Here is a 19,727-nt window from a genome sequence, read left to right as displayed (position 1 = left end):
TTGAACTGGTCTGAGAACTGACCAATCAGCAGACAGGACAGAGAAAAGTCAGGCTCTGTAAGTTTGTGTGTAACTGAAAAAGAGTCCAGTTGAACCGTGTGTTGTATGACAACAACGTTTTCTGATTCTGCTAAAGTTGAATGAATAAATGAATGAATGAATGATCTTTATTGTCATTGTACGGAATTGAGATGCAAACCCTAGGTGCTAACAATCAACACAGTCCTAAGATAATAAAACACCGTCCTAAGATAATAAAACACAGTCCTAAGATAATAAAGACAAGAATGAGACATAAATAGGGGGATAAGTGAATCTGAGAAATCTTATTATTATGTAAACTTATATGCTTATATACACTATATGGCCTATTCACAGGGGGGTATATAGACAGGGGGGTGTTAACATGTAACTATGTACTTTTATAAATATATAAACATATGAACTAGTAAACTTATATACACTAGTGTATGTAAACCTAAACACAAGCATGTAAACATATTGCAGGGTTTGTCTGTCCTGCCCTGTGTCCAACGTTGGTGATTTGTTGATCAAATCTGAAATCTGATGTCTGAAAACAGGGTTATTGCACAGTAGTTTCTCCTATTGCACAGGGGGGGAGGGGGAGGTTACAGAGGGGATTTTCTGTTTTGTTTTGCTAGATCTTAAAGTCGATCTTTAAGATCCTCTATGAGCTTCCAGTAGCGTTGGTTGTGAGTGACCTACCTGCTGAAGCTGTTGCTCCGTGCCAAAGCCCAGGCCGTACACCGTGTTGGCCCGGCTGTCCGCCCACTGGCCAAACTTCTGGGATGTCTTAGTGAAGGTCATGTTAGGCGTGATGGTGCTGTTAATGATGGCCTGTGGCGACAAAGACGTCTGATTAAAAATGTTGTTGTCTTTCTACCTGTGACTCTGTCAGTGACGACTGAACTTCAACTGAATGTGGATCTGTCGTCGACAGTTGGAGCACCGTAGGGAGACGTCTCTCAGACATAACTGAGCTGTTTCACAGCGGGACGGTTTGTTGTTCAGAGTTGTAACAGACTGCATCAGACACTTCCTGCTTTTAACCTCTCACTTAGAGAGAGCATGAGACTCAGACTGGCTTCGAATTCTCGTCACATCATCAAAGAAAGAAAGAAAGAAAGAACAGAAAAAAAAACAGAAACAGAACATCCCCTTGCTGCAGTACGTCTTATTATCTCAGCAGAAACAATAACAACGTTGGGGGTTTTTGAGGGCAACTCTTTTATTTCTAGGGCAGAACTCTGATGCTGCCTCCTATTCTCTGTGATGCTCATTAGCAGAAAGCAGGCCAGCTCAACAATAATGAAACACACCAGCTAACTACCTCTGTCAGCTAACTACCTCTGTCAGCTAACTACCTCTCACAGCTAACTACCTCTGTCAGCTAACTACCTCTCTCAGCTAACTACCTCTCTCAGCTAACTACCTCTGTCAGCTAACTACCTCTCTCAGCTAACTACCTCTCTCAGCTAACTACCTCTGTCAGCTAACTACCTCTCACAGCTAACTACCTCTAATGGTACACATACTACAGGTCTCTAATGCTGCTGCTCGTCACTCTGACAGGCTGGTGTTCCATTACCCTGGGTGACCGAGGAGGACAATGAAGACAACGGGGGGGAAGGAGAGGCAGCCAGAGACCAACAGGAGGGGGGAGGGGGGGGTGTCTCAGTGTGGGGGGCGTCCTAGCGATTCCCACCCGAGTTGGGGTAGACCACGGCAACTTCTGGAATATGTAGTTTTTTTTTTTTTTTTCTCAAACACAAACACAAGAATAGGCGCGCGTTCCAGGGCCCACAGGGCAATGAGAGCCGCGGCCGTGCCCGCGGCGAACATTGACCGTTGGCCCGCGGCACACTCAGCGCCGCCGAGTTGCATACAGAGATGGGTAACCTATATCTAATCGTGCACCCCGTGTTACGTCACAAGCTAAAATCCAATGGGGTTGCGGAACGACCTGCGGTGCGGAAGAACAAGATACAGAGAACACCCCTACATATTCCAGAAGTTGGCGTGGTCTACCCCAACTCGGGTGGGAATCGTTAGGACGCGTGTGGGGTAGGGGGGGGGTGTCTCAGTGGGGTGGGGGGGGTGTCTCTCTGTGAGGGGGGGGGGGGGGTGTCTCAGTGTCTCACCTTGGTGCCCCCTACGCTGATGATGCGGTACACGCTCCTGTTGGCGTCGTAGAAGAAGGACACGGTGACGGCGTGCTTGCTGGCGGGCAGCCAGTTCCTCTTGGTGGCCGGGTCGATCTGGAACACGTGGGCCCGCGCGCTGAAGATGGGCTGCTCCCTGAACGCAGGAGAGAGAGGAGGAGAGGAGGAGAGAGGAGGAGGAGAGGAGAGGAGGAGGAGGAGAGGAGGAGGAGGAGGAGGAGAGGAGGAGAGAGGAGAGGAGGAGGAGGAGAGGAGGAGAGAGGAGAGGAGGAGGAGAGGAGGAGGAGGAGAGGAGGAGGAGAGGAGGAGAGAGGAGGAGGAGAGGAGGAGAGAGGAGGAGGAGAGGAGAGGAGGAGAGAGGAGAGGAGGAGAGGAGAGGAGGAGGAGAGGAGGAGGAGAGGAGAGGAGGAGGAGGAGAGGAGGAGGAGAGAGGAGGAGGAGAGGAGAGGAGGAGGAGAGGAGGAGAGAGGAGGAGGAGAGGAGAGGAGGAGGAGGAGAGGAGGAGGAGGAGAGGAGGAGGAGAGGGGTTTAGCTGCTTTGATGTCCCTCTGTCCCTTCCACCACCACCACAACAACAACAACAACAACAACAACAACAACAACAACAGCAAGGGGAAATGAAGGACATCATAAATGGACTGCACTTCTATAGCGCCTTTATCCAAAGCACTTTACAACGGCCTCTCATTCACCCGTTCACACACACACATTCACACACCAATGGCGGCAAGCTACCATGCAAGGCGCCGGCTTGGCTGGGAGCAATGGGAGCAATTTGGGGTTCAGTGTCTTGCCCGAGGACACTTCGACATGTGGCCAGCCGGGGCTCGAACCGCCGATCTGCCAACATTAGACGGCGACTCTACCTCCTGCTCCACAGCCATAATATATCTTTGGTTTTGGGTACATTAATCCATTGGTGCCCCAAACCATATTAGCCTAAGTTCTCCGATTCCTTTCTAGAATGCCCCCTCCAACGTTCTAGAATGCCTCCCCCAAACTACCAGACATGGTTTGGAAAACAAGGCGATCATGAGGAGGAGATCATCTGCCCAGACTGGACTAAAAGCATCACGCTTCTGTTTGTGTTTGTAAAGCCTGCGGATGCTGTGGTGGAATTAGAACATGCCATCTGTGAAATTAACCTGTCAACGGATTATTAGTTGAAGAGATTTCCCCAAAGCAACAAATAATGACTAACAGTTATATATATATATAATAACGACATCTCTCTGAAGGAGAGAGAGAGATGCAGCGCTCCAGATACAGGGCGTTCGTTCATTAAAATGAAATGCTGGGGGAGATTCAGATGCATTTTAACCGAACGCAACATTAGACAACTAATAGAGTTTATATCACCCTCAGTATGGATGCAATGTGCTGTTCTCACAGCTATTCCGTTACATATTGACCTTAATTACAACAGAATAGGGCATCTCTGTAATGTGTACATTGCAGAATGATAGAACCCTTATTAGTGTCTGCTAAATGTCGACCTTCATCACACATCGCATGCAAACCAACCAGCGACACGTGTTAAAGCTGTTGTTAGCTGTGTTAGCTGTGTTAACGCTGTTGTTAGCCGTGTTAAAGGTGGGCTCTCTGTTCTCACCAGATAATGAGGAAGCCAGAAGCCATGGAAGTGGAACATGAGTATGAGCGTGGTACACAGTCATTAGATATGACTGGCTGAGTGCAAAAACAAATATTAAACCAATAAAAATGCTTTGGTCCCTTTTACCTCTAATTGTTTTTAATCAAGATCTAATAACACAGTTGGCCTGGAGCTCGGAGCACTGCTGACTCACAGAACAGGTCAAGACTCTAATCTGCCCTAACTGTTAGCATGGCTACAACTCCTGCCCTCAAGATTCATAATCAAGCTTCATAATCAAGACAAAACGCTTCATAATCCTCAATGGGCTTGTCCCCAATGGAGCCTTTTTGGCACCAATGATTTCAAATGTCATACATAATTCAATTCAATTCAACTTTATTCTCCATGCACAGTGCACGAGGAACATGACTTGGTATTCTCCGTGCTGAACAAGCTACAGTACAAACAACAACAAGATGACAACATAACAATACTCAAGACACACAATATATACAGTACCAATACGGGTGAATATATATACTGTACAACTTAGTGCAAGAACATGTAAAGTGCAAGGTGCAATGATCAGGAGTTATTGAGGAGGGCTCTGGCTTTGGGGAAGAAACTGTTCAAGTGTGGTGATGTTGTTGACCTGATGGCCCTGTACCGCTGTCCAGAAGGGAGTGAGCTGGATCAGTTGAAAAACATTTGGAAGCTTTCTTTCTTCTTCTAAGGCGTTTGTAAACGTAAGGACTCATCTCTACACATTCTGACATTAAAAAGATTATCAACAAGCCGATCTGATTACAGTCAAGATTCAAGACCGTATCTTATTCATTCCTGTCAGGGAGGAATGACTGTTTGACTGACGATCGTCACCTCAAACTGTCAGAAACGTTGATTCATCCCCTACTGAATCTCCTGTTACGCCTCACGCCGTACCCATGTTGCTGTGCAGTTTAAGAAACGCCAACCGGCCTTCCTTCAGGAGCTCAACATCTATCAGTACTTGACTAATCACTGCAGATGATTAAGGCGATAAACATAGTTTAACATGGATTAAATTCTGCCTGGAGATTAGTCCAACAGCATTAACGCACCACACACAGTACGTATCCCATTAAAGATGTTCTGCAGGAGAGAGCAGACGGCTTATTCCAAAGTGACTTTACAATTACAACAAATACATTTGACTAAGTAAGTAACTGAATCATCTATCCAGCAGTCTTAGTAGGAAGAAGTAATCTAAGCTCAATCCAGGGGACAATGTCAGTCGTCGTGCTAAAAGAAGGAAGATGTTTTCCCTATATGACACAGGAGAAACAGTATAGGGGGGTAGTAGATGTCTCAGGAGGGACAGTACAGGGGGGTAGTAGATGTCTCAGGAGGGACAGTACAGGGGGGTAGTAGATGTCTCAGGAGGGACAGTACAGGGGGGTAGTAGATGTCTCAGGAGAAACAGTGCTGGGGGGTAGTAGATGTCTCAGGAGGGACAGTACAGGGGGGTAGTAGATGTCTCAGGAGAAACAGTGCTGGGGGGTAGTAGATGTCTCAGGAGGGACAGTACAGGGGGGTAGTAGATGTCTCAGGAGGGACAGTACAGGGGGGTAGTAGATGTCTCAGGAGAAACAGTACAGGGGGTAGTAGATGTCTCAGGAGGGACAGTACAGGGGGGTAGTAGATGTCTCAAGAGGGACAGTACAGGGGGTAGTAGATGTCTCAGGAGGGACAGTACAGGGGGGTAGTAGATGTCTCAGGAGGGACAGTATAGGGGGTAGTAGATGTCTCAGGAGGGACAGTATAGGGGGTAGTAGATGTCTCAGGAGAAACAGTACAGGGGGGTAGTAGATGTCTCAGGAGAAACAGTATAGGGGGTAGTAGATGTCTCAGGAGAAACAGTACAGGGGGGTAGTAGATGTCTCAGGAGGGACAGTACAGGGGGGTAGTAGATGTCTCAGGAGAAACAGTACAGGGGGGTAGTAGATGTCTCAGGAGAAACAGTATAGGGGGTAGTAGATGTCTCAGGAGAAACAGTATAGGGGGTAGTAGATGTCTCAGGAGAAACAGTATAGGGGGGTAGTAGATGTCTCAGGAGAAACAGTACAGGGGGGTAGTAGATGTCTCAGGAGGGACAGTACAGGGGGGTAGTAGATGTCTCAGAAGGGACAGTACAGGGGGGTAGTAGATGTCTCAGGAGGGACAGTATAGGGGGATAGTAGATGTCTACTGCCATGTGAGAGGAGAGAGAGAGAGAGAGAGAGAGAGAGAGACAGAGAGAGGGAGAGAGAGAGAGAGCGAGAGAGAGAGACAGAGAGAGGGAGAGAGAGAGAGAGAGCATGCAAGAGAGAGAGAGAGAGCGAGCAAGAGAGAGAGAGACAGAGAGAGAGAGGGTGAGAGAGACAGAGAGAGGGAGAGAGTGAGAGCGAGTAAGAGAGAGAGAGAAAGAGAGTGAGAGAGAGAGACAGAGAGAGGGAGAGAGAGAGCGAGAGAGAGAGCAAGCAAGAGAGAGAGAGACAGAGAGAGAGAGAGAGAGAGAGAGCGCCCAGGGCCTTGAGTCCTGGCGAGGGGGAGGGGTAGGGAGCCTAGAGCACGGCCTGAGCAGGGAAGGGCAGAGGAGGGGAGCCCTGGAGGGGAGGAGGGGGAGGAGGAGGGGTGACACACATTGAGGGACAAAAGGCTGTGATTGGCCAGCTGGCACATCCAAGCCTGCAGGGTCAAGGGAGACCCCGGGGGGTGGGGGGGGCGGGTCGGGTCGGGAGAATGCCTCCCCCAGCGTTCTAGAATGCCTCCCCCAACGTTCTAGAATGCCTCCCTCAACGTTCTAGAATGCCCCCTCCAACGTTCTAGAATGCCTCTCCCAACGTTCTAGAATGCCTCTCCCAACGTTCTAGAATGCCTCCCTCAACGTTCTAGAATGCCTCTCCCAACGTTCTAGAATGCCCCCTCCAACGTTCTAGAATGCCCTACTGGCCTTCATAAAGCTGCCTTCTCAAACCAACCTGATAACGTTGTTGTTGCACAGGTACATCCTAGCGTTGAGGATATGCAGTGACATTCTGAATGCACCCCCATGGCCCCTGCTCTCCAAGGGTCTACAGCCAGGGGGGTTTGTTCAAAAACATTACTGTAACTCTGCTCCTCCCAGCTCCCCTCCCCCTCAACACACATACTCTACACACAGTACGCACCCATGCATGAAGCGCATGAAAAAACAGTATCGATATAATTAATGGATGAAAACCAACGTATATCTACTGTACAGAATACTGCACCTCCTCCAGACCAACGTATATCTACTGTACAGAATACTGCACCTCCTCCAGACCAACGTATATCTACTGTACAGAATACTGCACCTCCTCCAGACCAACGTATATCTACTGTACAGAATACTGCACCTCCTCCAGACCAACGTATATCTACTGTACAGAATACTGCACCTCCTCCAGACCAACGTATATCTACTGTACAGAATACTGCACCTCCTCCAGACCAACGTATATCTACTGTACAGAATACTGCAGACCCAGGTAGCGTTACAGGAGGTCACTAGTACTGATGAGATCTGCTGCAGGAGGTGAAACCTGACCTGTCTTACCTACGGTATATAAGGTGCCATGGTGTCTATTGGTTATTTATTATTCAATAGTCACTTTATTTTGTTGTTGTTGTTTTTGTGGTCTGAGCTGCTGTAAAGCCTGAATTTACCCTCTGGGATCAATAAAGTATCTGTCTGTCTGTCTGTCTGTCTGTCTGGTGTGTCTGTCTGTCTGTCTGTGTATCTATCTGTCTGTCTGTCTGTCTGTGTATCTGTCTGTGTATCTGTCTGTCTGTCTGTCTGTGTATCTGTCTGTGTATCTGTCTGTGTATCTGTCTGTGTATCTGTCTGTGTATCTGTCTGTGTATCTGTCTGTGTATCTGTCTGTGTATCTGTCTGTCATATAGGATCTAGGTTGTGATATGTGAGAGGACAGTGAGGAGTTGGGCTGGAGGCCATCCATGTGAGTGGGACTGTCGTGCGCTCGCTAGCAGACAGCTAAACCAGGCTGGGCTCCCAGGCTGACATCACTACTTATCTATATTTCATCACCTTCATCCATTCTATATGCACGCCCATATCCTATCAATTCAGGGCAAGAATGAATTAAACATGGTTGTATTTTCATGGTGGCCAATGGCCACTAACTGTGTCTGGTCTGTCACTTTATGGGAATCGGGACGTTTTTCAGGCAAATGGAGAGAAGGTTCCAGAATGATTCAGGAGGAGCCTGGCCCTGGTCCTGACCTCAGACCTGCCAGACCCACCATCAGTCCTGGGCCAGGGGTTTTACCACCATCAGTCCTGGGCCAGGGGTTTTACCTCCATCAGTCCTGGGCCAGGGGTTTTACCTCCATCAGTCCTGGGCCAGGGGTTTTACCTCCATCAGTCCTGGGCCAGGGGTTTTACCTGCAGAGCTTCTGAGGATGGAAGACCCAATTAGATGAAAGGACGACCTTCACACTGGGACTGAGGCAGAATGACGGAGCATGGTGGTTAGATGACCTTAATCCCCAGACCCAGATCCATCTGCTGCTGCAGAAACGTCTGTTTAGAGCCACGCTGCCACTGTGAGTGAGCCTGTGCAGGAACCTGATTCTGTACGCTGCACCTGCACCTCATTTAGTACACATGTGTGAACCCGCTGTTACTTTATTTCTATTGTGTCAATGTAGGCTTCCTTAACAAGTAACAAGTAGGCTAATACAAAATAGGTTATATAGATATATAACTGGACTGGACTGGTCTAACCCTGGTCCTAACCCTGGTCTAACCCTGGTCCTAACCCTGGTCTAACCCTGGTCTAACCCTGGTCCTAACCCTGGTCTAACCCTGGTCCTAACCCTGGTCTAACCCTGGTCCTAACCCTGGTCTAACCCTGGTCCTAACCCTGGTCTAACCCTGGTCTAACCCTGGTCCTAACCCTGGTCTAACCCTGGTCTAACCCTGGTCTAACCCTGGTCTAACCCTGGTCTAACCCTGGTCCTAACCCTGGTCTAACCCTGGTCTAACCCTGGTCTGACCCTGTCCTAGCACAGATGACTCACTTACTTCAGACTAAATGTGGTGGTTAAGTCGCTTTGGATAGAAGTGTCTGAATGCTAAATGTAAAAAAAAAAGTAGATTTGTGGTGAAAGAAATCAATAATTGATTGATGACATCAATTCCTTTTTTGTCGAGCTTGTGACTCACTGGATTAAGAGGTAGATCATTAAATCGACCGGTTTTGCTGATCATGATAAAAAGGTATTGACAGAATCCGAGCGTAGCTGTTAGCGACCAAACCAATCAGGCGCGAAATCTCGTCGGTTGGCGGTTGGGTTCAGCGAGAGTCATGAGTGTCATCGCTGGCTAATCCCTCTCGCTTGTCCCTCTCTTCTCGTGCTTAAGCTCCCGCAGTTAATTCTTCCCCAAAAGCCACTGATCTGTAAAATGGCCCCCTATGAGGATCAGCTGTTCCCCCCAGCTGTCTGAGAGACCAGGGCTTAACTCTGCTCCAGAAACGCTCCAAACCACCAACACGGGAAGCTCTCCCTGTCCCGCTGAAATGGCTCTGAAATACCTGCTACCTCAGACACCTCACACACGCTAGGCTGGCTACTGGAGGTGAATAGTTTTTTTCTGCTGTACTCACAGTCACAAGCACTTCATTAAGAACACCATACTGACACTGGGTAGGGCTGGGCTTCCCTTTGCTCTCAAAATAGCCTCAGTTCACATTCCCCACACCATCACACCACACACGCATGAGGAGGTGGACACAGGAGGTGTTCCTAATAAAGTGTTCAGTGAGTGAACATCCCAGGTGCCGAGTAAACTAAGTCATCTCTGCCTGTAACAAAGGATCCTCCGTTTTCCATGAAAAATAGGCGACAGTCTTTGTACAGATAGTTTTGTGTTTTATACGAAAGAAAATCCTTGAACAAGTCTTTTGAGGGGGACAATCAAGACACTCATTCCACTCATCATGTTGTGATAAGTGTAAGTGTGAGCAGCTCTTGTTTTTCCGGCAAAGCTTGGCCACCTGAGTTTGATCTTTGACCTGAGGCAACATAACCGTGCCATCCCTGCTGGGAGGATTAGGGGGATGATACACCAAGGGACTAATCTGAAATATCCCAAACATACGACTTCTCACAGAGACAAACATATGACTCTTCACAGAGACAAACATATGACTCCTCACCAGTGATGCCGGTAACGCGTTACTCTAATCTGAATACTTTTTTCAGTAACGAGTATTCTAACGCGATACTATTTCCAAATCAGTAATCGGATTAAAGTTACTTATTCAAGTGACTGTGCGTTACTATTGCGTTACTACCTCATAACTTAGGCTAAATGCAGTATTTCTTTGTAATGTTCGATAGTAAACAAACATTTGTTTGCTTTTCTCGTGTCTTGGGGAGTGACGTCAGTGCTCACGTTTTCAACACGAGGTTGCAGCAGAATCGCTCACGTGTATCACCACGCTGATTGCACAGTGTAAACAGAAGAATGGAGCGAGAACAGAGATATGCGTTAAATAGCTGGAAATATAAGGATTATTTTGAGTTTGTGTCAGCAAAGGATGACAAGAACATAAATGTTCGTTGTACACTCTGTGCTGGCAAGAAAATATTGTCCTGTGGTAAAAGCCTGAATGGTCAGGGTAGGTTTTAGGTTTTGTGAAACCACTCCTTGCTAGTTAAATAAAGATTATATTTATTTTATTGTTTAAAAACAAGTATTTATGTTGGGTGAGGCAAAGAAAGACTCTTTATTTTGTTGTTTTAAGTTATTGTTTAAAGTTTAATTATGTAATTTAAGTTACTGTTAAAATAAAGTGAGTTTTGGCAAAACCAGTTTTCATTTTTATGTTGCGGGGGGGGGGTCGGGTGCCTAGGCAGCTGCCAATAGTAACTAAAAAAGTAACTAGTAATCTAACTTAGTTACTTTTAAAATCAAGTAATCAGTAAAGTAACTAGATTACTTTTTAAAGGAGTAATCAGTAATCAGAATACTTTTTCAAAGTAACTGTGGCAACACTGCTCCTCACAGAGACAAACATATGACTTCTCACAGAGACAAACATATGACTCTTCACAGAGACAAACATATGACTCTTCACAGAGACAAACATATGACTTCTCACAGAGACAAACATATGACTCTTCACAGAGACAAACATATGACTCTTCACAGAGACAAACATATGACTCTTCACAGAGACAAACATATGACTTCTCACAGAGACAAACATATGACTTCTCACAGAGACAAACATATGACTTCTCACAGAGACAAACATATGACTCTTCACAGAGACAAACATATGACTCTTCACAGAGACAAACATATGACTCTTCACAGAGACAAACATATGACTTCTCACAGAGACAAACATATGACTTCTCACAGAGACAAACATATGACTCTTCACAGAGACAAACATATGACTCTTCACAGAGACAAACATATGACTCTTCACAGAGACAAACATATGACTCTTCACAGAGACAAACATATGACTCTTCACAGAGACAAACATATGACTTCTCACAGAGACAAACATATGACTCTTCACAGAGACAAACATATGACTCTTCACAGAGACAAACATATGACTTCTCACAGAGACAAACATGTGACTTCTCACAGAGACAAACATGACTCTTCACAGAGACAAACATATGACTCTTCACAGAGACAAACATATGACTTCTCACAGAGACAAACATATGACTCTTCACAGAGACAAACATGACTCTTCACAGAGACAAACATGTGACTTCTCACAGAGACAAACATATGACTTCTCACAGAGACAAACATATGACTCTTCACAGAGACAAACATATGACTCTTCACAGAGACAAACATATGACTTCTCACAGAGACAAACATATGACTCTTCACAGAGACAAACATACGACTTCTCACAGAGACAAACATATGACTTCTCACAGAGACAAACATACGACTCTTCACAGAGACAAACATATGACTTCTCACAGAGACAAACATATGACTCTTCACAGAGACAAACATACGACTTCTCACAGAGACAAACATATGACTTCTCACAGAGACAAACATACGACTTCTCACAGAGACAAACATACGACTTTTCACAGAGACAAACATATGACTCTTCACAGAGACAAACATATGACTCTTCACAGAGACAAACATATGACTCTTCACAGAGACAAACATATGACTCTTCACAGAGACAAACATATGACTTCTCACAGAGACAAACATATGACTCTTCACAGAGACAAACATACGACTTCTCACAGAGACAAACATATGACTCTTCACAGAGACAAACATATGACTTCTCACAGAGACAAACATATGACTCTTCACAGAGACAAACATATGACTCTTCACAGAGACAAACATATGACTTCTCACAGAGACAAACATATGACTCTTCACAGAGACAAACATATGACTTTTCACAGAGACAAACATATGACTTCTCTCACAGAGACAAACATATGACTTCTCACAGAGACAAACATATGACTTCTCACAGAGACAAACATATGACTCTTCACAGAGACAAACATATGACTTCTCACAGAGACAAACATATGACTTCTCACAGAGACAAACATATGACTTCTCACAGAGACAAACATATGACTTCTCTCACAGAGACAAACATATGACTTCTCACAGAGACAAACATATGACTCTTCACAGAGACAAACATATGACTCTTCACAGAGACAAACATAGGACTTCTCACAGAGACAAACATATGACTTCTCACAGAGACAAACATATGACTTCTCACAGAGACAAACATATGACTTCTCTCACAGAGACAAACATATGACTCTTCACAGAGACAAACATATGACTTCTCACAGAGACAAAACACTATGTTATCCAAGGGAACTGTTGTGACTGTGTTGTGAGTGTGTTGTGAGTGTGTTGTGAGTGTGTAGTGAGTGTGTTGTGAGTGTGTAGTGAGTGTGTCGTGAGTGTGTTGTGAGTGTGTAGTGAGTGTGTTGTGAGTGTGTAGTGAGTGTGTCGTGAGTGTGTTGTGAGTGTGTCGTGAGTGTGTTGTGACTGTGTTGTGAGTGTGTTGTGAGTGTGTAGTGAGTGTGTTGTGAGTGTGTAGTGAGTGTGTTGTGTGAGTGTGTTGTGTGCTTCTCCTTTAAGGGTTTTCGTGCCTCCGCCCCCCAGAGAGAGAGGCTGAATCCCTGCGTCTACATTCCTGAGCCAGAGAAAGTGACCGGCCAAGTTCAGCAACATGACACTGCACAACTACATACCAGAATAGACCAGTGGAAACGCTAACTCATAGCTACGAGTCCACACTTCAGCATCCCAGCTCACACACCGTGCACCCCTGCCAACGGCCCCTGGCACTAGCATACATTATTTTGTCTTGCGATGACTGATGGATAGATGATTCACTTACGGAGACAAATGTATTTGTTGTAAGTCGCTTTGGAATAAAGGGCGTCTGCTAAATGCCAAACATGTATAAATGTAATACTGTATCCACATAGAGCTGCTTGCATTTAGGGAAAGTAGTTGTCAGTCGTCTTTGGGATATGACAGGAAGTCACAGCGACTTTTACCAAAGATATTTTGGAGTAAGATGTGACACCGGTGGGCTTGTTAGACGTTGGTGCACGTGCACCGTAAATGGACTGACTTATATAGCACCTTATTCCAAAGCTCTTTACAACGGCCTCTCATTCACCCGTTCACACACACATTCACACACCAATGGCGGCCAAGCTACCATGCAAGGCGCCGGCCAGCCCTCTCATTGGGAGCAATTTGGGGTTCACATAGTTTCTTGCCCAAGGACACCTCGACACATGGACAGCCGGGGCTCGAACCGCCCAGCGTGCGATCATTAGACGCCGGCGTACTGGAGACTTCAAGGTCAGTAGACTTTAAAGTCAGAATCTGTCTGACAGATACGTTGAGAGCATCAATTGCGTACCGCTGAAATAGCCAGCAGCCATGACACCTCAAATCAAATTCAAATCAAATTTTATTTGTATAGCGCATTTCTTACAAGATGCAACTCAATGCGCTTCACACAATGAAAGTGTTCAGTCAATCAGTCAAACCTCGAACCCTTTCTGCCTGGGTCCAATGTTGTGATCTAATGTTGATCCAATGTTCATCACCGAATTATAACATGATAACAGCATACTAATATGATAACAGCATACTAATATGATAACAGCATACTGGATATGATAACAGCATACTCTGGATATGATATGATAACAGCATACTCTGGATATGATAACAGCATACTCTGGATATGATATGATAACAGCATACTCTGGATATGATATGATAACAGCATACTCTGGATATGATATGATAACAGCATACTCTGGATATGATATGATAACAGCATACTAATATGATAACAGCATACTAATATGATAACAGCATACTCTGGATATGATATGATAACAGCATACTCTGGATATGATATGATAACAGCATACTCTGGATATGATATGATAACAGCATACTAATATGATAACAGCATACTCTGGATATGACAGCACGTGGAGCTGGGGGGATGACGTATTGTTGATGAGGAGGTGCACATGTATGATGATCAACCACAACAGCCAGCAGGTGAACAGTACCTGTCTCTGTGTGGAGGAAACATGACTACTGGCCAGGCAAGGATCCTCTGCTGCGTACACAAACACAAGTAAGGAGATAAGAAGTGAAAGTTTGTTTGAGGAACATTTGGAGGGTGTTGGGGGGGTTGGGGGGGGCTGGTTGACCTAAATGCAAACAGCACAGGGTGACTGTTCTTCTCCAACATGATTGTGGTGTGTTGCACTCTGGGAATTGAATGCCTCACATAGTTCCTTTGATGCAGGAGGCATATTTAACACACAACACTAACACACAACCCTAACACACAACACACAACACTAACACACAACACTAACACACAACACTAACACACAACACTAACACACAACACACAACACACAACCCTAACACACAACACACAACCCTAACACACAACACTAACACACAACACTAACACACAACACTAACACACAACCCTAACACACAACACACAACACACAACCCTAACACACAACACACAACCCTAACACACAACACTAACACACAATACTAACACACAACACTAACACACAACACACAACACTAACACACAACCCTAACACACAACACACAACCCTAACACACAACACTAACACACAACCCTAACACACAACACTAACACACAACACACAACACTAACACACAACACTAACACACAACACTAACACACAACACACAACACACAACCCTAACACACAACACACAACCCTAACACACAACCCTAACACACAACAACAACAACCCCAACACACAACACTAACACACAACACTAACACACAACACTAACACACAACACTAACACACAACACTAACACACAACCCTAACACACAACCCTAACACACAACACTAACACACAACACTAACACACTAACACACAACACACAACCCTAACACACAACACACAACACACAACCCTAACACACAACACTAACACACAACACACAACCCTAACACACAACACTAACACACAACACTAACACACAACCCTAACACACAACACTAACACACAACACTAACACACAACACACAACCCTAACACACAACCCTAACACACAACACTAACACACAACCCTAACACACAACACTAACACACAACACTAACACACAACACACAACCCTGACACACAACACACAACCCTACAACACAACCCTAACACACAACACTAACACACAACCCTAACACACAACCCTAACACACAACACACAACACTAACACACAACACTAACACACAACCCTAACACACAACACTAACACACAACCCTAACACACAACACACAACACTAACACACAACACTAACACACAACCCTAACACACAACACTAACACACAACACTAACACACTAAAGCACAAAGCACCGCGCTCCTCCCAAAGGCTCCTTTTTAAACATAATTAGTTGAATAATTCAGAGGGAAACACACATCTGTAACTAATGACTTCAACTTCAGTGGAATCTGGAGCAAAGCCTGACTGCAGAACTAAGCGCTACCTCCGAAAACATTCAGATCCTTACCAAGATAAACATGCTAATGAAATCTGGAAAAAACATAAACAAGATAATCAAGTTCTGAGGCCGAGGTTGTCTCACTCTGAGGTTGTCTCACTCTGTCTCACTCTGAGGTTGTCTCACTCTGTCTCACTCTGAGGTTGTCTCACTCCGTCTCACTCTGTCTCACTCTGAGGCTGTCTCACTCTGTCTCACTCTGTCTCACTCTGAGGCTGTCTCACTCTGTCTCACTCTGAGGTTGTCTCACTCTGAGGTTGTCTCACTCTGTCTCACTCTGTCTCACTCTGAGGCTGTCTCACTCTGTCTCACTCTGAGGTTGTCTCACTCTGAGGTTGTCTCACTCTGTCTCACTCTGAGGCTGTCTCACTCTGTCTCACTCTGTCTCACTCTGTCTCACTCTGAGGTTGTCTCACTCTGAGGTTGTCTCACTCTGAGGCTGTCTCACTCTGTCTCACTCTGAGGTTGTCTCACTCTGAGGCTGTCTCACTCTGTCTCACTCTGTCTTACTCTGAGGTTGTCTCACTCTGAGGCTGTCTCACTCTGTCTCACTCTGAGGTTGTCTCACTCTGTCTCACTCTGTCTCACTCTGAGGCTGTCTCACTCTGTCTCACTCTGTGGTTGTCTCACTCTGTCTCACTCTGAGGTTGTCTCACTCTGAGGCTGTCTCACTCTGTCTCACTCTGTCTCACTCTGAGGTTGTCTCACTCTGTCTCACTCTGTCTCACTCTGAGGCTGTCTCACTCTGTCTCACTCTGTGGTTGTCTCACTCTGTCTCACTCTGAGGTTGTCTCACTCTGAGGTTGTCTCACTCTGAGGTTGTCTCACTCTGAGGCTGTCTCACTCTGTCTCACTCTGAGGCTGTCTCACTCTGAGGTTGTCTCACTCTGTCTCACTCTGAGGTTGTCTCACTCTGTGGTTGTCTCACTCTGTCTCACTCTGAGGTTGTCTCACTCTGTCTCACTCTGAGGTTGTCTCACTCTGAGGCTGTCTCACTCTGTCTCACTCTGTCTCACTCTGAGGCTGTCTCACTCTGAGGCTGTCTCACTCTGTCTCACTCTGAGGCTGTCTCACTCTGTCTCACTCTGAGGTTGTCTCACTCTGAGGCTGTCTCATTCTGTCTCACTCTGTGGTTGTCTCACTCTGTCTCACTCTGTCTCACTCTGTGGTTGTCTCACTCTGAGGCTGTCTCACTCTGTCTCACTCTGAGGTTGTCTCACTCTGTCTCACTCTGAGGCTGTCTCACTCTGTGGTTGTCTCACTCTGTCTCACTCTGTCTCACTCTGTGGTTGTCTCACTCTGCCTCACTCTGAGGTTGTCTCACTCTGAGGTTGTCTCACTCTGTCTCACTCTGAGGCTGTCTCACTCTGTCTCACTCTGAGGTTGTCTCACTCTGAGGCTGTCTCACTCTGTCTCACTCTGAGGTTGTCTCACTCTGAGGTTGTCTCACTCTGAGGCTGTCTCACTCTGTCTCACTCTGAGGTTGTCTCACTCTGTCTCACTCTGAGGTTGTCTCACTCTGAGGTTGTCTCACTCTGAGGTTGTCTCACTCTGTCTCACTCTGTGGTTGTCTCACTCTGTCTCACTCTGTGGTTGTCTCACTCTGTCTCACTCTGAGGCTGTCTCACTCTGTCTCACTCTGAGGTTGTCTCACTCTGTCTCACTCTGAGGTTGTCTCACTCTGTCTCACTCTGTGGTTGTCTCACTCTGTCTCACTCTGAGGCTGTCTCACTCTGTCTCACTCTGAGGCTGTCTCACTCTGAGGCTGTCTCACTCTGTCTCACTCTGAGGTTGTCTCACTCTGTCTCACTCTGTGGTTGTCTCACTCTGTCTCACTCTGTCTCACTCTGTGGTTGTCTCACTCTGCCTCACTCTGAGGTTGTCTCACTCTGAGGCTGTCTCACTCTGTCTCACTCTGAGGCTGTCTCACTCTGTCTCACTCTGAGGTTGTCTCACTCTGTCTCACTCTGAGGCTGTCTCACTCTGTCTCACTCTGAGGTTGTCTCACTCTGAGGCTGTCTCACTCTGTCTCACTCTGAGGTTGTCTCACTCTGAGGCTGTCTCACTCTGAGGTTGTCTCACTCTGTCTCACTCTGTCTCACTCTGAGGTTGTCTCACTCTGTCTCACTCTGAGGTTGTCTCACTCTGAGGCTGTCTCACTCTGAGGTTGTCTCACTCTGTCTCACTCTGTGGTTGTCTCACTCTGTCTCACTCTGTGGTTGTCTCACTCTGTCTCACTCTGTCTCACTCTGTCTCACTCTGAGGTTGTCTCACTCTGTCTCACTCTGAGGTTGTCTCACTCTGTCTCACTCTGTCTCACTCTGTCTCACTCTGTCTCACTCTGTGGTTGTCTCACTCTGTCTCACTCACAGGTTGTCTCACTCTGAGGCTGTCTCACTCTGTCTCACTCTGTCTCACTCTGAGGTTGTCTCACTCTGTCTCACTCTGTCTCACTCTGAGGTTGTCTCACTCTGTCTCACTCTGAGGTTGTCTCACTCTGAGGCTGTCTCACTCTGTCTCACTCTGAGGTTGTCTCACTCTGAGGCTGTCTCACTCTGTCTCACTCTGAGGTTGTCTCACTCTGAGGCTGTCTCACTCTGTCTCACTCTGAGGTTGTCTCACTCTGTGGTTGTCTCACTCTGTCTCACTCTGAGGTTGTCTCACTCTGAGGTTGTCTCACTCTGAGGCTGTCTCACTCTGTCTCACTCTGTCTCACTCTGAGGTTGTCTCACTCTGAGGCTGTCTCACTCTGAGGCTGTCTCACTCTGTCTCATTCTGTCTCACTCTGAGGCTGTCTCACTCTGTCTCACTCTGAGGTTGTCTCACTCTGTCTCACTCTGTGGTTGTCTCACTCTGTCTCACTCTGAGGTTGTCTCACTCTGTCTCACTCTGAGGCTGTCTCACTCTGTCTCACTCTGTGGTTGTCTCACTCTGTCTCACTCTGAGGCTGTCTCACTCTGAGGCTGTCTCACTCTGTCTCACTCTGGGGTTGTCTCACTCTGAGGTTGTCTCACTCTGTCTCACTCTGTGGTTGTCTCACTCTGTCTCACTCTGTGGTTGTCTCACTCTGTCTCACTCTGGGGTTGTCTCACTCTGAGGTTGTCTCACTCTGTCTCACTCTGAGGTTGTCTCACTCTGTCTCACTCTGTGGCTGTCTCACTCTGTCTCACTCTGAGGTTGTCTCACTCTGAGGCTGTCTCACTCTGTCTCACTCTGAGGTTGTCTCACTCTGTGGTTGTCTCACTCTGTCTCACTCTGTCTCACTCTGTCTCACTCTGTCTCACTCTGAGGTTGTCTCACTCTGTCTCACTCTGAGGCTGTCTCACTCTGTCTCACTCTGAGGTTGTCTCACTCTGAGGCTGTCTCACTCTGTCTCACTCTGAGGCTGTCTCACTCTGTGGTTGTCTCACTCTGTCTCACTCTGAGGCTGTCTCACTCTGTCTCACTCTGAGGTTGTCTCACTCTGAGGTTGTCTCACTCTGAGGCTGTCTCACTCTGTCTCACTCTGTCTCACTCTGAGGCTGTCTCACTCTGTCTCACTCTGAGGTTGTCTCACTCTGAGGCTGTCTCACTCTGTCTCACTCTGAGGTTGTCTCACTCTGAGGCTGTCTCACTCTGTCTCACTCTGAGGTTGTCTCACTCTGTCTCACTCTGAGGCTGTCTCACTCTGTCTCACTCTGTGGTTGTCTCACTCTGAGGCTGTCTCACTCTGTCTCACTCTGAGGCTGTCTCACTCTGTGGTTGTCTCACTCTGTCTCACTCTGAGGCTGTCTCACT

General features: G+C 46.5%; 1 protein-coding gene across 1 annotated transcript in view; it reads right to left on the bottom strand.

Annotated features, from left to right (window-relative positions):
• LOC308167800 (homer protein homolog 3-like) overlaps nt 1-828 on the bottom strand; it is a gene marked incomplete at both ends in the record, with an annotated part of 20,067 nt that extends 19,239 nt beyond the window's left edge. Inside the window, 2 exons of the mRNA XM_080542278.1 lie at nt 1-17; nt 727-828. The exon at nt 1-17 is cut by the window's left edge and continues 91 nt beyond it. Of these exons, the coding sequence (XP_080398404.1) occupies nt 1-17; nt 727-828 (119 nt within the window). The remainder of the gene's footprint in view (nt 18-726) is intronic.
• Nucleotides 829-19,727: the final 18,899 nt, after the last annotated feature.

Source organism: Nansenia antarctica (genome assembly GCF_963989245.1).
Source record: "Nansenia antarctica genome assembly, chromosome: 1".
In the NCBI taxonomy this organism is placed as follows: Eukaryota; Metazoa; Chordata; class Actinopteri; order Argentiniformes; family Microstomatidae; genus Nansenia; species Nansenia antarctica.
The sequence above is the reverse complement of the archived record's forward strand: the minus strand, read 5'-3'. Positions and strand labels throughout refer to the sequence as shown.